Here is an 18,801-nt window from a genome sequence, read left to right as displayed (position 1 = left end):
AGCTGTGCTTTCCTCAGCCTTCCCTTAGTGGGAAAGGACTAAGTGCAGCTCCATCATTCCCTCTCCCGCAAGGACAACAGCCTCAAACACCCAGGCTGAACAACCTATAGGATCACAGTCCTTAGGGCTCCCTCCTTCTCTAGGGGGCACAGGATTACTACACCCTCCTTCCAGGCAACTGTGACATCCCTTCCCTGAGGCAGCTCTGGGGAGAGTTCTGGACTTGAAGTCACAAGACTAAGGCTCTAGCTCTGGATCTGGTGCTGGCTGTGGTACTAGGAGGACAGGTCACCTTGCCTCTCTCTAAACCACAGATTCCTCATTTTGTCTGTAAAATGAACATGATAATGAGGATGATTTTAATGCTCATCTTGCAAGGTTGTGGGTCTAAGTTGCTCAGACCCAGAGATACAGTTATCACATAGATGGGTGACCAGGGAAATGTCTTCCCAACGTGGGGACCTAGTGGAGCTTGCTAGGCTGTTAGCACACACTTGACAATGTGATTTCAGGAAGGTGGGTTTCGAATGCAGCTAACCCTGAGCCCAGGGCCTCCCCACTGTGGACCCATAGAAGTGGGAGGCCCCTTCCTCAATAGTAGTGAGGAAGCTGTGCTCGTCAGCCCACCACCAGTAGGCACTGGGGAAAAGGCTGGAGATGGGACTGAACACACCAACGCCAGGCTTTTCCCAGACTTGAGCACCTGGAGCTCCCCTGGGGAGACTACATGGTAGGAACCTGGAAATCTCAGAGTCATGGCTATTCTCGGGCCCACCTCAGGACTAGCACCTACCTCATGCTTTCTTTCTTTAATCGGCACTGGATTCTGTAGGATCTAAAAAATCCTTCCTCGTCATTACATAGACAGCTTCCATTTATTGGGTCCAGGCACCAGGCCAGCTGCATTACACATGCTCTCTCACTGACACCTCACAACAGGCCCATTGAAGAAGGTTCTATATTATCACCTCATTCTACAGATGAAGAAACCGAGGTTCAAAGAGGCTAAGCGATTTCCCCAAGTCACAGAGCCGGGGCCTCAAAGCCTGCAAAGTGGGGGAATCACTGAGAAAAACACAAAACAAAGATCAATCCTGCCTATGTTTGGGGGAATTTTCCCACTGTAGCTGGTGACGAGTCATTAAAAGCACTGGCAGTTCTCGTACCCTCCACTTTTTCTAGGGAAGCAAAAAATCCCCCAGAGAACATCAATGCTGAAGCACCTGATACCCACACACCTCGTCTAATGCTCTAACACACCACATCCCAGGCATTATACTCTGGGATTCAATAAGGAGATTGGGTCTCTACTCTTCAGACAGGAAAACTGAGGCAGATGAGAGGCGAGGTGAGAGGAATGGAGTTTGGGCATCAGTGATCAGGCCAAGACCACAGTTCACATCTCCAACATGTGAGTCCATGATCTGCTCTCTGCCCTGCCAGCTGGCAACACAGCCCAAAGAGGTGAGTGCCATGCCCCAGTCAATCAGCATGCAGGACCCATTTCCAACTAACAGGAAACAGCAGGGCTTCTTTGTTGTTTAAGTATGCAAGTTTCCTCTCAACCCTTATTGCCCATGTCTGAGCTCGGGGAGCTGTGTCAGGAGGGTTACTTCCGGGACAAGCTGGTGATGTTTTAGGCTCTCTGAGAAGATCCCCACACTGTCAACAAATACCAAGGAGAGGACCTCAAACTCCACCCCAGCAAAAAAAACTACTGCTGCCTTTGGCAGAGAAAAGACTGTTGAAGGTGAGAATGAGAAAATGGGAGAGGGCATTTTTGAGGAAGTTATGAGGCCTCTCTGAATCATATGCAGAGTTCCTGACCAGATGGCCTCTGGGGAAGGGAGCGGAGAACGGATGGCAGCTCACGGCCATTGCCTACGCACTGCATTCAGGAGCCCTGGGCTGGCAAACACGCACAGAGCCCCACACAGGAAGATGCCCATAGATGCCCACTCTGGATGCGCCTCTCCCCCTGTGGTTTCAGAGTTGGACAAGAAACAACTCAGTTACACTGTTAGAAATTTATACAGAGAGAATCCCAAACTTAACAGTTTGGGACAAGCACAAACCAATACAGGGACCCGGACAGATGATCACCAAGCGTGACTTGGTAAGTGCCCTCACAGCAGGACCCAGACACACAGCACTCTCCTTTACGCTCTACCTGCACAGCGCCTACCACAGCTGTCTCCCCAAAGGCCCACGGCAGGGTAGAGCATCTCCGCCCACCCCTATGGGTATGTTTCAAACGTCCAAACGTACACTCGTACTCTCACAGTCGCCCACTCAAAAATTGTGACAGGCACACAAACTGTTGCCAAACTGTCCCAGAAAAGAAGCAAGGTAATGCCAACAATCAAACGTTATTTAGCTAAGCAAGCAAGCAAGCATGCACACACACGCTCACGCAGGAGAATACACGCTCCTGCGTCCCCCTGTTAATGGACGTGGCCTCCCCGTGGGCCCTGTGCGCCCCCTGCAGGAAGTGCGAAGGTCGGGGAGTCTGGGGTTCAGGCTCAGGGTTCCAAGCCGGCGGACCCACCCTCACCCCAGGGCCCAGATCCGCAGCGCTGGCCCGCAGCGGACTCACCGGACGATGCCGAACATGACGAGCACGTTGCCCAGCAGCCCCACGGCGCACACGGCCGAGTAGAGCGCGGTAATGGCGATGGCTAGGGCGAGGGACGAGGCGCTCCGTGCGCCCGGCGGCCCCGACGCATTGGCCCCCGCGCCGGAGAGGGCGCTGGGGTAAGCGTCCGAGGCGTTGGCGAGGAGCGGGGGCTGCAGCTCCGCGCCGGCTGAGGGGGCCGGCTCCATGGCTGCCGGCTAGCCGGCGCCGCGTCCCTTTCCACCGTGCGCCCTAGGCGCGGGGACCGGGCGCGAGGGGCGTGCGAAGGGCGGAGGCTACAGCCCCGACGCCGCCGGCTGCAGCGCCCGGCCGCCCCGCTTCCTCTGCACCTCCTCAGCCTGCCTCGCCGCCCGCACCCGCCCAGCCCCCGGCGTCCGCCCTCTCTCCTCGCCCCGAGCGCTGTGAGCCTGGAGGCGCTGCGGGCTTGTCGGACGTGCCCGCCGCGCGCACCACGTGGCTCGGAGGCGGCCGCCAGTCTGCGCCCGCGACCGGGGGCGGGCGCTGCACCACCGGCTCCTCGGAGCTGGGCCCGGAGGCCTCTTCCCCTCTCCTGGGGATGCTTCGCTGGGTCCAGAGCGCCCCCACCCCAGCCTGGACTCACTACCACCCCTTGCCACTTTGGAGTCAGAAGGACCTGGATGTGAATGTCGCCTTCTGCCTCTGCACTAAGGAATAGAGAGACCTTGACCAAGTTGCCTAATCTGTCAACTTCATTCTCCCTGTTTGTAAGATGAGGAAAATCGCACCACTCGCTGAGAGGGTTGTTGGGGAGATTCAATAAGATGACGGGAGTAAAAACTTAGCTCGGGGCGCAGCACAAACTAAGGGTGTGTACTCCATCAATAACCATTATTATCCCTGCTTTTCCTGTACCCTATTTATTTGCTCAACTGGTATTTTGAGGGTGCTTAATGTAAAAGCCAGGTACAATTGGGGACCAGCCTGTACACAAAACCAGGTGCAGCCCCTGCTTCCCGAGATTCACAAACCAGTAGGGGGAGAGACGTCAATCTTAAAATCACACTAATGAGGATATAGTTACAAACTGAGGAACTGGCAGGGTTATACGAAACCCAGGGCAGGACTGCTTCCCTAAGGAAATGGTAAGGTGTGAAGCTCGGGGATGAATTAATTTAGGGAAGAAACAAGAGAAGAACGTTCTAGATCAATAAACCAGAGGGACTGGAAAGGAAGCCAAGGAGACGAGAGAAGACAGGAAGTAAGGAGGCGTGGGGAGAGAAGGAGATGAGGCGGTGAGCGGAGTCTTGAAAACGCCAAGGATCACTCCGGCTGCTTTGGGAACAGATGTAAGGGGCTGTGACAGAGGGATGACTAACTCATCCTTCCCACACCTCCTCACCAGTCCTGACTAGCGCAGATCGAGAGCCATCCTTCTCCTTGCGGCGCCCAGTCCTTCCCACATTCTCTCTACCTAGCATTACTTTGCTCCAGGCACTGAGAAATGCACTTTACCTATTCATCAACACTTTACAGTGTCATTATTGTTCACATTTTGTAGATGAGAAGACTGAGGTTAGGCATTAAATTATCCTATAAAGGCCAGGTGCAATGGCTCACATCAATCCTAGCAATCTGGGAGGCCCGGGCTGGTGGATCGCTTGAGCTCAGGAGTTTCAGACCCTGAGCAGCGGCGCCTGTGGCTCAGTGAGTAAGGTACCAGCCCCATATACCGAGGGTGGCGAGTTCGAACCCGCCCCGCCAAACTGCAACAAAAAATAGCTGGGCATTGTGGCGGGTGCCTGTAGTCCCAGCTACTTGGGAGGCTGAGGCAAGAGAATCGCCTAAGACCAAGACCACGAGCTGGAGGTTGCTGTGAGCTGTGTCACCATGGCACTCTACCAAGGGCGACAAAGTGAGACTCTGTCTCTAAAAATAAGAAAAAGATCAGCCTGAGCAAGGGTGAGACCTGTCTCTACTAAAAATAGAAAAACTAGCCAGACAGTGGGAGCCTGTAGTCCCAGCTACAACTACATGGCACTCTAACCAGGGCAACAGAGTGAGACTCTGTCTCAAAAAAAAAAATTAATAATAATAATAAACAAAAATAAATTATCCCATATGGTAATTGTTTCTGGCCAAGATTATATTTTTGGAGAAAGCAGGCTTGTTTGGTGCCTGCACCCAGAAGAGGGCGGGGATCACAGTGGGAGCTCAAGAAATGCTATTTGTTCAATTTTGGTTTTTGTTTCTTTGAAACTGAGTCTGGCTCTGCTGCCCTGGCCAGAGTGCAGAGGAATCCTTATAGCTCACTGAACTCCTAGGTTCAAGCAATCCTCCTCCCTCATCCTCCCACGTAGCTGAAACTATAGGTGCGTGCCACCACTCCCAGCTGATTATTTTCCTATTTTTTGTAGAGATGGAGTCTTACTGTATTTCTCAGTGTAGTCTCCAACTTCTGGCCTCAAGCAATCCTCCCACGCTTCCCAAAGCCACCGTGCTTGGCCCAAAATGCTATTTGGATGTCAGAAATCACCATTATGGTTTGGAGTAGGAAAACATTTGGTTCCAGAGCTCTAGGCTCTGCAGGCGTCCTCAAACTTTTTAAACAGGGGGCCAATTCACTGTCCCTCAGACCATTGGAGGGCCGGACTATAGTTTAAAAAAAAAACTATGAACAAATTCCTATGCACACTGCACATATGTTATTTTGAAGTAAGAAAACAAAACAGGAACAAATACAATCACACCACCTCATGTGGTCCGCGGGCTGCAGTTTGAGGACCCCCACTAGGGTAATGTTCTTGTCTTTATGAGTGGCTGGGTAAGGACCCCTCATTCATATCATCTGGCTTGTGTCATCTACCTATGTGCAAAACTCTAACCCTTTCCCAAAAAAAAAAACAAAGCTAGACTTCCCAAACTTATCCTTCTCTCCATTTTCTCCACCCATTCACATGTCCAATCCCCTCTATCAGCTAAAGCAAACCTGCCACCCCAAACCTTTCCCACTGAACCATATAAAGAAGATTTTTGCTGTGTTCACATGTCCTGCAAAAACTCCCCTGTCCTGGCTCGGCCTGTGGCTCAAGCAGCTAAGGTGCCAGCCACATACACCTGAGCTGGCAGGTTCGAATCCAGCCTGGGCCCGCCAAACAACAATGACGGCTGCAACCAAAAAAATAGCCAGGCGTTATGGCGGGCGCCTGTAGTCCCAGCTACTTGGGAGGCAGAGGCAAGAGAATCCCTTGAGCCCAGGAGTTTGAGGTTGCTGTGAGCTGTGATGCCATAGCACTCTACCCAGGGCGACAACTTGAGGCTCTGTCTCAAAAAAAAAACTCCCCAGTCCTAAGGCCTAGTACTCAGAATCTTTTCTTGTGCCAAGAGAGAGAGAAATTGGGACAAGAAAGAGGAGACTTTCCTTATTGGAGTTGTAGCCCCTCCCTAGCCTGCCATCAAGCCAAGATTTTCCTTCCTCAGAACATTTGCACATTCTGTTCCTTCCACTTGCAAGGCTCAGCCACTTCCCCAGGCTAAATGCTGTTTATCCTTCAAGTTGCAGCTTAAATATCACGTCCTTTGTGAAATCTTCACTGACCCTCACTCCATCTCCAACTAGCCCGGTCCCCTCTTCATCTGTTTTCATAGCATCACAAGCCTCTTTACATAATTTCCCACAGAATCATTTGTGTAATCATTGGATTTTGGGGCATCACCTTCACACAAAAAGGTCTGGTGCATTTCTGTATCCCGCCCTCTTAGAGCGGGCCTGACACAGGTGCTCACTTGATGAGTGGCTGAATAAGGAAGCTCAGTTCCAGCCTTGGTGACTTCCCATTTTGACGAGAGAAACAAGGCAGTTATAGCTTAAAACAGACCTAAGAATTCTAAGCAGCTAAAACCCTTTGGATAAACTCTGCAATCCCATCTTATTTGGAACTGAAATGCTAATTCCCAGCTCCACTCCACACCCCTTGGCTTTTGGCTATCACCAGGCAAGTGGACCGTCACTCCTTGGAATGACAATCGGGGCCCTCCCTAGTGTGGTTCCAAACGACCATCCAGAGTTTACTGTTGCCTTCTTCTGCCTCCATCTGCTATTCCCACCCCAAGCCCATGCTCCAGCCACACTAAGCTGAAAAGAGTTTTCTTTTTTTTGTAGAGACAAGAGTTTCACTTTATGGCCCTTGGTAGAGTGCCATGGCATCATACAGCTCACAGCAAACTCCAACTCTTGGGCTTAAGCAATTCTCCTACCTCAGCCTCCCAAGCAGCTGGGACTACAGGCGTCTGCCACAACGCCCGGCTATTTTCTGGTTGCAGTTCAGCCGGGGCCGGGTTTGAACCGGCCACCCTCGGTATATGGGGCCGGCGCCTTACCGACTGAGCCACAGGCGCCGCACACTGAAAGGAGTTTTTGAAAATAGCATCCCATGGTGTTTTTTGAGTCTGTCTTCAGTACAGCGATGCCATGGTGAAAAGACATAGCTATGGTGGAGGCATAAGACAGAAAAGATTTTTCCCTCAACTTCTCTGAGTCTTAGTTTTCTCACCTACATTTACGAAGTACAGAAGTGCAGGATCGGGGTGAGGATCTGGTGAAACGTCAGATGCTCTAACTGAGAAAGGCTGTATGGGCATGCGCTGTTAACCCTTGGGGATGAGTAAGACCATTGCTCTCTTAAAGAAGCCCACAATCCTGAAGTTGTGGAAGATATATGGTGGCTCCTAGTACTTTGGGAGGTGAAGGTAGGAGGAATTCCTAAAGCCAGCAGCAGTTCAAGACCAGCCTGGGTAACACACCAAGACCCTATCTCTACAAAAAATGAGAAAAATTAGCCAGACTTTGTGGTACATGGCTATAGTCCTGGCTAAGTAGGGAGGCTGAGGCTGGAGGATCCCTTGAGCCCAGGAGTTTGAGGCTGCAGTGAGAGATGATCATGTGACACTGCACTCCAGCCTGGGTGACAGAGCATGACCCCTGCTCGCTCTATTTTTTTTTTTTCTTTTTTTGTAGAGACAGAGTCTCACTGTACCGCCCTCGGGTAGAGTGCCATGGCGTCACACGGCTCACAGCAACCTCTAACTCTTGGGCTTACGTGATTCTCTTGCCTCAACCTCCCAAGCAGCTGGGACTACAGGCGCCGGCCACAACGCCCGGCTATCTATTTTTTTTTCTTTTTCTTTTCTTTTTTTGAGACAAAGTCTCACTTTGTTGCCCTGGGTAGAGTGCCATGGCATCATAGCTCACAGCAACCTCAAACTCCTAGGCTCAAGTGATCCTCCTGCCTCAGCCTCCTGAGTAGCTGGGACTACAGGTGCCCACCACAATGCCTGGCTAGTTTTTCTATTTTTTTGTAGAGATGGGGTCTTGCTCTTGCTCAGGCTGGTCTTGAACTCCTGAGCTCAAGTGATCCTCCCATAGTGCTAGGATTACAGGTATAAGCCACTGCTCCTGGCCAACTTTGTCTCTTAAAAAAAAAAAAATGTTTAGTGACAAAATGCATAAGTGAAATAATTGCCAAGAAAACATACATGCCAATACAGGTGAATTGCCCTCACCTGGGGTGTTGGAAGAACATGTAGAGAAACTCAGAAGGCCTGAGTTTCCACAATAACCTTCTAAAGTGAGTACTTGGAAATGATCAATTCTTGCATAGGTGTGAGCATTCTAGTCTACTTATCTTTAAAAGGCAGTCTCTGGCTGGGCAGGGTGGCTCATGCCCATAATCCTAGCACTCTGGGAGGCCAAGGCAGGTGGATTGCTTGAGCTCATGAGTTCAAGACCAGCCTGAGCAAAAAGCAAGACCCCTGTCTCTACTAAAAATAGAAAAACCGAGGCAAGAGGATCATTTGAGCCTGAGTTGGAGGTTGCTGTGAGCTATGACACCACAGCACTCTACCCAGAGCAAGAGCTAAAGACTCTGTTTCTAAATAAATAAATAAATAAATAATATAATCCTGTTGGCTGCCATTTCTGGAGAGCTTACTATAGTGCTTTGTGGATTATGTCATTTGATCCACAGCCAGCCTGGAGGGCATGAGGTACTACGGTTATTATTCCATTTTGCAGAGGTCAGGTTACCTGCCCACACCAGACCCAAAATGCCAAGCCAGGTCTGTGGCAAGGTTTTCCCCACTGTGGAGTGTGATGAATCTGTAGGAGAGTAGGAGATTCTTGAGTCCATCCTTGTTCTTGGTGAGACACGGAGTAGACACGGCCCTCCCCACCTGGGTTACCCAATAGTAGACCCTGCTTAGGGCTTGTCCCCATGCCTGACTTCAGGGGAAACAAAAACAAAGGGGAAATCCTGGGCCAACCCAAGGCATCAGAAGGCGTCAGCAGTAGAGAAACAGAAATCACTGAAGGAGTCAGAGCAGAAAGGAACTCCCTGGGGAAGCTATTAGCAATTTAGTACGTGGGAGTGGGAATGTGGCTCCCACCTGCCAAAGAGACAGATTTGCCTGATGGAAAATACAGCAGCTGCCTCTGAGTGAGCAGGCAGCTCCCTTGGGCTGCCTTTCAGTCTGGCACCATCTGCAAGTCTTTGTGGGGGGGGAGGTTGGATGTGGGGGGACTGCAAAGATAACCATCAAATAATAACCACTTCCATTTGCAAAGGACTTTTGACTTTCCAAAGCACTTCCAGATTTATGACTTCATCTTATCTTGACACCATCCTGATACTTAGAGAGGCCAGGTTTTATTATCTTCATTTTATAGCTTAAGAAGGCAGACATTTAGAGAGAGCTCTGTGGGATCTCCAAGGACACCCAGAAAATAAGTGAAAGAACTAGGTTTGGTACCACCCGGGTAGGTGCTCAAGCTAAAAACCTAAGAATCAGTCTTGACTCCTCTTTCTCTCTCTTTTCACACGTCTAAGCAATCTCCAAGTCCTATCCGTCCTTCCATCATAACCATATACGTAGTAATAATACTGCCATTGGTCTTTGTTTTTACTACCTAATCTTCCTAATCTGACATACCGCCATTTCTTGCTGAAACTACTGAAATAGCCTCTGAGATGCTCTTCCTGCATCCAGAATTTCTGCCTTCAAGCAGTAACCTGGCTGTAGGGCGCTCCACACTTTCCCTTCGCTCACTCACTGGCCTCTTACTGTCCCACCTTCCCCATCATGTCATACCCAGGTTCCAGCCAAAATGAAGTTCTCATCCTTCTCCCACATCCAGGTTTATCTGAATGGTTAAGAGAAAGGCTTTGCCGTCGGACTGGTTGGATTGAAATCCAAGCTTAGCTACTTACGAGTTGCTTGATTTGGATGAGTTACTTAACTTCTATAAGTTTCGTAAAATGGGGACAACAAAAGTATATACTTCAGAGTACCTGGCATCTAGGCAGTGCTCAGTATGTATTAGTTATCACTACAATGGTGGGTCATCTGCCTAGAACACTCTACCTGTGCCCTCTCTGGTCCCTGTGTCATCTGACCCACTCTGATACCTCTGTCATGTCTCAGCTGAGATGCCGTTTCCTTCCTTGTTTCCGGGGATTAGTTTATCTCACACATGGTCTGTTTTCTTGGGGTACATCTCTCTCCTGGAAGCAGTTAAGTCCTGTTCTCCTTCAAGAACATCTACCCAGGTATTGCTGGGGAGGCCTGGGTCTGTCAGGAGGAGGAGAGAACGGAGTTGAAGAGAGAGAGTAGCAGGTCAGAGAATTGGATTCTCCAAGGAGAGGAGGGCAGAGGTGATGGGATGGTTCCTTGAGAACACTTTGGTGGATGGTGAGAGCCTGGGAGAAGTTCTGCATCAAGTTCAGGGTCAAGGGAACAGAGACAGACTCTCTCCCTTTTGAATGGACCCTGAGGCTTAGACAAAAGCACCTCAGACATGACTTTGAAGGACCAAATGCCAAAGGTTTTTGCCCCATGTTTCCTGAATTGAGTCAACTTCAAGGGAGCAAAAGGACTGGACCCATCCCCTGTTCCATGACTAAGACTGGGCTTTCCCACAATCCTGGTGGATGGAGCAGAGGGGGAGTTCATTTGATTTTTTAAAATTTAGTTTTCCATCTGAGTCTCTAGAAGAAATTTCTGTACCTGTTACACGAACTATTATGAAGCCTAAAATAGACACTAGCAAAAGACAGATGAAAATCATCTTTTTCAGAAGCAGGATGGTGATTTGGAGAAGTTGAAGGTGCAAAATCCCCCTTTACCTCCTTATACCTGGGACTGGCCCCCTGTCCAGACACTCTCAGCTGGCTGCCCCACAGCAGTGTCCTCTCTCAGAATTCCCTACAACTATAGCCCCCACATCAGGGGATAACGGTGTCCCTTGATCTGGGGAAAGGAAGCCCCTTCCTTGCCTCAGGGAATGAATTGAATTGGTCAAAATAAATCATGGTAATCTGGGGTAGATTTCACACTCCAATGTGTGAGGATGCTAAGGATTTTATTTATTTATTTATTTATTTATTTAATTTTAGCGGGGGACAGAGTCTCACTATATCGCCCTCAGTAGAGTGCCCTGGTGTCATAGCTCACAGCAACCTCCAAATCCTGGGCTTAAGCGATTCTCTTGCCTCAGCCTCCCGAGTAGCTGGGACTACAGGTGTCTGCCACAATGCCCGGCTATTTTTTGGTTGCAGTTGTCATTGTTGTTTAGCAGGCCCTGGCCAGGCTCAAACCCTCCAGTTTTGGTGTATGTAGCTGGTGCCCTACTCACTGAGCTACGGGCGCCAAGCCTTTATTTTATTTTTTTGAGACAGCATCTCAATATGTTGCCCTTGGTAGAGTGCCATGGCGTCACAGCTCACAGCAACCTCAAACTCTTGGGCTCAAGTGATTCTCTTGCCTCAGCCTCCCAAGTGACTGGGACTACAGGAGCATGCCACAACGCCCAGCTATTTTTTAGAGACGGGTCTCGCTCTTGCTCAGGCTGGTCTCCAGCTCCTGAGTTCAAGCAATCTACCCACCTCGGCCTCCTAGAGTGCTAGGATTACAGGCGTGAGCCACCGCTCCTGGCCTGATGCTAAGGATTTTAAAAAGTGCCTTCAGTTGACCTTGTCAGATGAGTACTCCCCACCAGCAAGTCCTGATTCATCTCCCAAAGTGTCTTCCACCCAGACCTCCTGCAGGTCTTCCTCAGCCTCTCTCCACAAAGCAGGGGTGGTTGCCCAAGAGCCAGACTTTGAGCCAGCACCCCATCCTCTCCCTCTTCCTGCAAAAGGCCTCTGGCTCAGGGTACTGGCCTCTAGTTTGGCCCTAGGGCCAATCTGACAGTGAGACAGGGTGAAGCGATGGAACAAACACAGCTTTAGGAGCCCTGGGATTATCCTTCCATCACCAGAAATACAGAATTGTGGAAGTAGAACAAAATCTCAGGCACCAGGTAGTCCCCATCCCCAACTTCAGTTTATAGGAAAAGATGTTGAGGTCCAGAGTGGTGAAGAGATTTACCCAAGTAAGTGAGAACCCACATCTAACAGCAAGTTAGAACCCACTGAAGGCCAAGTTTGGTGATCCATGTCTGTAATCCTAGCACTTCGGGAGGCTGAGGCAAGAGGATTGCTTGAGCTCAGGAGTTAGAGACCAGCCTGAGCAAGAGCAAGATCCCATCTAAAAACAGAAAAACTACCCAGGCATTGTCGGTGGTGCCTGTAGTCCCAGCTACTTGAGAGACTGAGCCAATAGGATTCCTTGAGCCCCAGAGTTGGAGGTTGCTGTGAGCTATGATGCCATGGCACTCTACCCAAAGTGACAGAATGAAACTCTGTTTCAAAAAAAAAAAGGACCAGCACTCTGAGGCCAGATGGGTGGACTGGTTGAGCTCAGGAGTTTGAGACCAGCCTGAGCAAGAGCAAGACCCCATCTCTAAAAAATAGCTAGGTTTTGTGGCAAGTGTCTATAGTCCAGCTACTAGGGAGGCTGAAGCAAGAGGATCACTTGAGCCCAAGAGTTTGAGGTTGCTGTGAGCTGTGATGCCACCACACTCTGCTGAGGGCAACAAAGTGAGAAAAGAACTCATATCTGAATCCTGTGACCTTTCTCCTTCATTGGGCAGAGTAACCTTGGACAATAGCATCTCCCTACATAACAGTGGAAGGGAAGCTCAAAATAACTGGTTCCGTTTTGCTTCTGACCTCCATAGTCATATCCTTTAGGTTACAAGCTGCTGAGCTCTTCACACAGGCTCCCAGAAAGGTGGCAACTGTGCCTTTCCAAAACTCCTGGGGAGATTAAAAAAAAAAAAAGATACAAAGTTTTAGGGACATTCTGACCTTCATCTTCCAAAGTTAACTAAGAGCAAAGAAGTTTAGCAACCAACTCAAAGGCTCACTTGACACCCAGATGTCTGCAGCCCTCAGTTCCCTCTTACCACCCAACTCCCTCCTTCCTCCTAGCTTAAGATAAAAAGGAGCCTAAAGTTCACACGAACTTAAGCTGGTTCTTTGGGACTTCAGTCCGCCATCGTCTCAGTTTGCTGGCTTTCCAAGTAAGTCACTTTCTTTGCCCCACCACCTTGTTTATTGGCTATCTCATGAGTGGCACGAGCTTGAGCTCAGTTACACCTTATGTGCTGGGTACTTCGTGAAGCACCTGCTCTATATGACTTTGTTTAACCTTCTGATGACTCGGGGAAGTGGTGCCATAATTCTCAGTTTACAGAGGAGGAATCCAAGGCTCAGAGTAGTTCAGGAGCTTCCCTAATGTCACACCATATATGCAGGGGCTACGCCTCCACAGATCCTTCTGGTACTTAGCATTTCAAAAACCTCTTTGTGAAATGAGGCCTCAGTTTCCTCACCTGTGAAATGGAGGCATTGGACTCCATGGCCCTAAGACCCACTTGCGATGCACTGAAAGGAATTTTGAAGAGAGGATGGTTGTTTGCTAGTTGCCCATATCAGTAGGAGAATTTTTTTGTTTTCCCCTGGTTTGCTTTAAAACAGCTTACCCCCAGGTTTGCACTGAGAGGAGCCAGGGGAAGGCGCCATGGCAACCACAGCTGCTCCAGGGAGCTGAATTCGCCTGACTTGGCCAGATTAGCAAACTGAGTGACCCAAGGTCTGCCCTCCCTGAGGGGGTCAGAACAGAGCCAGGGCCAGCGCAGAGGACATGAATCAGGCTGCAGAGGACCTGAGGAAAGGAGAGGGCAGCCTGCACTCTGCCCGTACAATCTCACTGCCCATGCAAAGAGTGTATTTGTTTGCAGTCTGAAAATAAGGCTCTGTGGTCAGCTCTGTGATGTATGAAGTTGGGCGAATCATTTACTCTCTGAGCCTCAGGAGTCTTTTTTCTTTTTTCTGCCCACTCACCTGGCACATAAAATATGCACAAAATAAACAGCAGCTGTTGTTATTATTATTAATACCAAATGCTAAAGAGTTGGATGCCCATTAGGTAATGAGCTAAAAAATGTTTTCTGTACCGCAGCACCACATTCCAAGAGGCTATCATTACCTAAAGAGAATATTCACACTCAGAGACCACTTGCTCATGGCTCCTTGGGTGTGGCTTTCTGGGCCATGGATGCACATATTCAGTTCAGAATAAAGCTTTTAAAATTATTTTATGGGCAGCGCCTGTGGCTCAGTGAGTAGGGCAATGGCCCCCTATGCTGAGGGTGGAGGGTTCGAACCTGGCCCCAGCCAAACTGTAACAAAAAAATAACCGGGCATTGTGGCGGGCACCTGTAGTCCCAGCTACTCAGGAGGATGAGGCAAGAAAATCACCTAAGCCCAAGAGCTGGAGGTTGCTGTGAGCTTGACGCCACGGCACTCTACCGAGGGTGACAAAGTGAGACTCTGTCTCAAATAAATAAATAAGATTATTTTACAGGGTTTGCGTTCTTTCTGTCGACAAAATCATTCCTTTTGTTTCATGAATTAGAGGTTTTCAGAAAATCAAATTAATCTGTCACTACTTTTATCCATCATCATTATGCAATATCATAGAATGATATGATGCAGTGTTTATAGAATGAACAAAATAATGAATGTAATTCATGTGTGCCAACCTCATTTGTAGCAGAAATAGAGGCTACTCAGAAAAATCCACTGAGGCCAGGGATGGTGGCTCACTTCTGTAATCCTAGCTCTCTGGGAGGCTGAGACAGATGGATTGCTCGAGCTCAGGATTTTGAGACCAGCCTGAGCAAGAGCAAGACCTTGTCTCTATTGAAAATAGGCACCTAGGGTGGCGCCTGTGGCTCAGCGGGTAGGGTGCTGGCCCCATATACCGAGGGTGGTGGGTTCAAACTCAGCCAAACTGCAACAAAAAATAGCTGAGCTTTGTGGTGGGCACCTATAGTCCCAGCTACTCAGGAGGCTGAGACAAGAGAATCACTTGAACCCAAGAGTTTGAGGTTGCTGTGAGCTATGATGCCACAGCACTCTACCCAGAGCAACAAGAGTGAGACTCTGTCTCAAAAGGAAAGAAAAGGAAAGGAAAGGAAAAGTTCACTGAATGAATAAAACTAATAGTTAGCTTAGCTTGTCTATAAGAACCAGTGGTATACACTTTGATCCTGTACTAATGATAAAAAAAAAACATTTTACAAACTATTGCACACTAAGAATTAAGAGCTGATTGGAGTACTGGGGAAACAATGACCACAGTTCTTTTGAAGGCGTTTGCATTCTCAGGATAATTGAATCTTCTACTACTTAACAACTCATTCATTAATGAACATAAAATGTCCTTAACTTAAATTTTCTGATCTATAAAATTGGGGCATAGGTATCTATGCTGTTGAGCTGCTGTGGAGATTAAACATCATTAGACAAGATTGTGGATCTGAAAGCTCCTGGGATGAAGTCGGCCATGGTCATGTAGCAGAGACATGGTTTTACTAGTTTCTACCCAAGGTCATAGAAGATTTCACAGTGTCTTCAGTCATTCTTTGATCAGAAAAAACAAATTTCTTTCTTTCTTTTTTGGAGACAGAGTCTCCACTCTGTCACCCTGTGTAGAGTGCCATGGCATCAAAGCTCACAGCAACCTCAAACTCTTGGTTGGGCTGAAGCCATCCTCTTGCCTCAGCCTCCTGAGTAGCTGGGACTACAAGCATCTGCCATGACTCTCAGCTAGTTTTTCTATTTTTAGTAGAGATGGGGTCTGGCTCTTGCTCAGGCTGATTTCCAACTCCCTAGCTCAGGCAATCCACCCACCTCAGTCTCACAGAGTGCCAGAATTACAGGCATGAGCCACCTTACTCTGCCAGAAAGACCAAATTTCTGATCAAGAATATGGTAGATCATCTCTGCCCCTTCTGCTGATGCCCCCATGTTTGTGATGGGTGTGAACCATGAGAAGTACGAAAACAGCCTCTGCATTGTCAGCAATGCCTCCTGCACCACCAACTGCTTAGCCCCCTTGGCTAAGGTCATCCATGACAACTTCGGCCTTGTGGAGGGACTCATGACCACAGTCCATGCCATCACTGCCACCCAGAAAACTATGGATGGCCCCTCTTGGAAGTTGTAGCATCATGGTCAAGGGGCTCTCCAGAACATCATCCCTGCCTCAACTGGCACAGCCAAGGCTGTGGGCAAGGTCATCCCTGAGCTGAATGGGAAGCTTACTAGCATGGCCTTCTGGGTCCTCACTGCCAAGGTGTCGGTCGTAGATCTCACCTCTGGAGAAGGCTGCCAAATATGATAATATCAAGAAGGTGGTGGAGCAGGCATCAGAGGCCCCCTCAAGGGCATCCTGGGTTACACCGAACACCAGGTCGTCTCCTCTGACTTCAACGGTGACACCCGTTCTTCCACCTTTGATGCTGCGGCTGGCATTGCCCTCAACGACCACTTTGTCAAACTCATTGCCTGGTATGATAATGAATTTGGCTACAGCAACAGGGTGGTGGATCTTATGGCCCACATGGCCTCCAAGGAGTAAGAACCCCCAGACCACCAGCCCCAGCCAGAGCACGAGAGGAGGAGAAAGGCCCTTAGCTGCTGGGGTGCCCCTGACTACTCAGTCCCCCACCTCACTGAGAATCTCCCCTCGACAGTTTCCACATCAGACCCCCTCAAGAACGGGAGGGGCCCAGGGAGTCCCACCGTGTCATGTAACATCAATAAAGTTCTCTGAATTAAAAAAAAAAAAAAAAAGAAGATGATAGAGCCCTTTGGATGGAGACTTGAAACTAAACACCCACCACAGCCTCAGCACCCCGTGGTACAGTGGTTACCACGCCGGATGCATACACTCAGGCTGGTGGGTTCAAACCCAGCCTGGGCCAGCTAAACAACAATGACAACGGCAACAAAAAAAATAGCCAGGCGTTGTGGTGGGCACCTGTAGTCCCAGCTACTAGGGAGGCTGAGGCCAGAGAATCACTTAAGCCCAAGAGTTTGAGGTTGCTGTGAGCTGTGCCACCACGGCACTCTATGGAGGACAACATAGTGAGACTCTGTCTCAAAAAAAAAAAACAAAAAAAAACCTGGGCAGCGCCTGTGGCTCAAGGAGTAGGACACTGGCCCCATATAGCAGAGGTAGTGGGCCCTGGCCAAAAACTGAAAAAACAAAAAACAAAAAACCACTACAGTAGAACCTCTGTAAGTTGACCACCCAAGAGACTGTAAGAAACTGGTCAACATGCAGAGATGGCTGACATAAGGACCTAGGCCTACGGTACTGATCTGTACATGTGGTTCATGTTTGTTCTATGCAAACGAGGTCAACTTAAGGAGGTGGTCAGTGTAGGGAGGTGGTCAACTCTGGAGGTTCTACAGTGAGAAGATAACTGGAAATGGATCAGTGTGATCCATTTTGAGAAATGACTAATGCTTTCTTGCCTTGTTTTTGCTTAAAGGTAATTGAAGTACTTAAGACAGAAAGACCATACAAAGTGTAACCCTCTGAGTACATTTCAGAGGGATAATGCATGAGTAAGTACCACTTTAGAGTAAATTTGATAAAGTATATTGTGCCCAATTAACCTGAAATTCAAAAGTAATCTCAGAATTGGTTTTTGAAGGCTTTTGAAAAATTGTTACCTGTGTCAAGCATGGGGTATGTGCCTTATGCTGAATTGCTCAGAGTTCAGATCTTTTAATGGGAGATATAATGGCTTTGTGTTTATTTATTATCTTTCTTTCTTGTTTTTTTCTTTTTTGAGACACAGTCTTATTATGTCACCCTCGGCAGAATACGGTGGCATCGCAACTCACAGCAACCTCTAACTCTTGGGCTTAAGCGATTCTCTTGCCTCAGCCTCCCAAGTAGCTGGGACTACAGGTGTCTGCCACAACACCCGGCTATTTTTGTTGTTGTTGTTGCAGTTGTTTAGCTGGTCTGGCCGGGTTCGAACCTGCTACCTTTGGTGTATGTGGCTGGCGCCATAACCACTGTGCTACAGGGCACCTGAACACTGATTCGTTAAACACTTCCCAAGAAGAGAGAGACCACAATCCAAAGTCTCCAAGAGGACTAGGGAAGGAAACGTCATTGTTCTAGTTGCAGGGGTCCTCAAACTGCGGCCCGCAGGCCACATGAGGCGGTGTGAATTGTATTTGTTCCTGTTTTGTTTTTTTACTTCAAAATAAGGTATGTGCAGTGTGCATAGAAATTTGTTCATAGTTTTTTTTTTAAACTATAGTCCAGCCCTCCAACGGTCTGAGGGACAGTGAACTGGCTCCCTGTTTAAGAAGTTTGAGGACGTCTGTATCTAGAGTCCAGGGATTGTGTGGGAGCTCCACCTTCAAATTCCAAGTCTGGTTTCTGAGAGACTTTTTTTTGTATAATAAAGAACTTGGCCTGGGTGCTGTTGTGGCTCACACATGTTACCCTAGCACTCTGGAGGTGGAATGGGAGCGGGAGGATCCCTTGAGCTCAGAGTTCAAAACCAGCTGGAGCAAGAGTGAGACCCCTATTCCTACCAAAAATTGAAAAATTAGCTAGACATGGTGGCAAGCACCTATAGTCTGAGTTACTTGGGAGGCTGAGGCAGGAGGATCGCTTGAGCCCAGGTCAAGGTTGAGGTTGTTGTGAGCTATGATGACACCACCACACTGTAACTGGGATTACAGAGCAAGACTCAGTCTCAAAAACACACAAACAAACAATAGGCAGCGCCTGTAGCTCAGTGGGTAGGGTGCCGGCCACACACACTGAGGCTGGTGGGTTTGAACCCAGCCTGGGCCAGCTAAAACAACAATGACAGTTGCAACAACAACAACAACAAAATAGCCGGGTATGTGGTAGGCGCCTATAGTCCCAGCTATTTGGGAAGCTGA

The 18,801-nt window shown here is 48.8% G+C and overlaps 1 protein-coding gene and 1 pseudogene across 1 annotated transcript in view; one reads left to right on the top strand and one right to left on the bottom strand.

The window, feature by feature from the left end:
• Positions 1-3,006, bottom strand: part of OPRD1 (opioid receptor delta 1) — a 44,395-nt gene extending 41,389 nt beyond the window's left edge. The window contains exon 1 of the mRNA XM_053576447.1: positions 2,597-3,006. Coding sequence (XP_053432422.1) covers positions 2,597-2,823 — 227 coding nt within the window. The 5' untranslated portion in view covers positions 2,824-3,006. The remainder of the gene's footprint in view (positions 1-2,596) is intronic.
• On the top strand, positions 2,822-16,571 carry LOC128574676 (glyceraldehyde-3-phosphate dehydrogenase-like; annotated as a pseudogene).
• Positions 16,572-18,801: the final 2,230 nt, after the last annotated feature.

This window comes from Nycticebus coucang, chromosome 22 (genome assembly GCF_027406575.1).
Source record: "Nycticebus coucang isolate mNycCou1 chromosome 22, mNycCou1.pri, whole genome shotgun sequence".
In the NCBI taxonomy this organism is placed as follows: Eukaryota; Metazoa; Chordata; class Mammalia; order Primates; family Lorisidae; genus Nycticebus; species Nycticebus coucang.
This window is presented reverse-complemented; position numbering and strand designations above follow the sequence as displayed.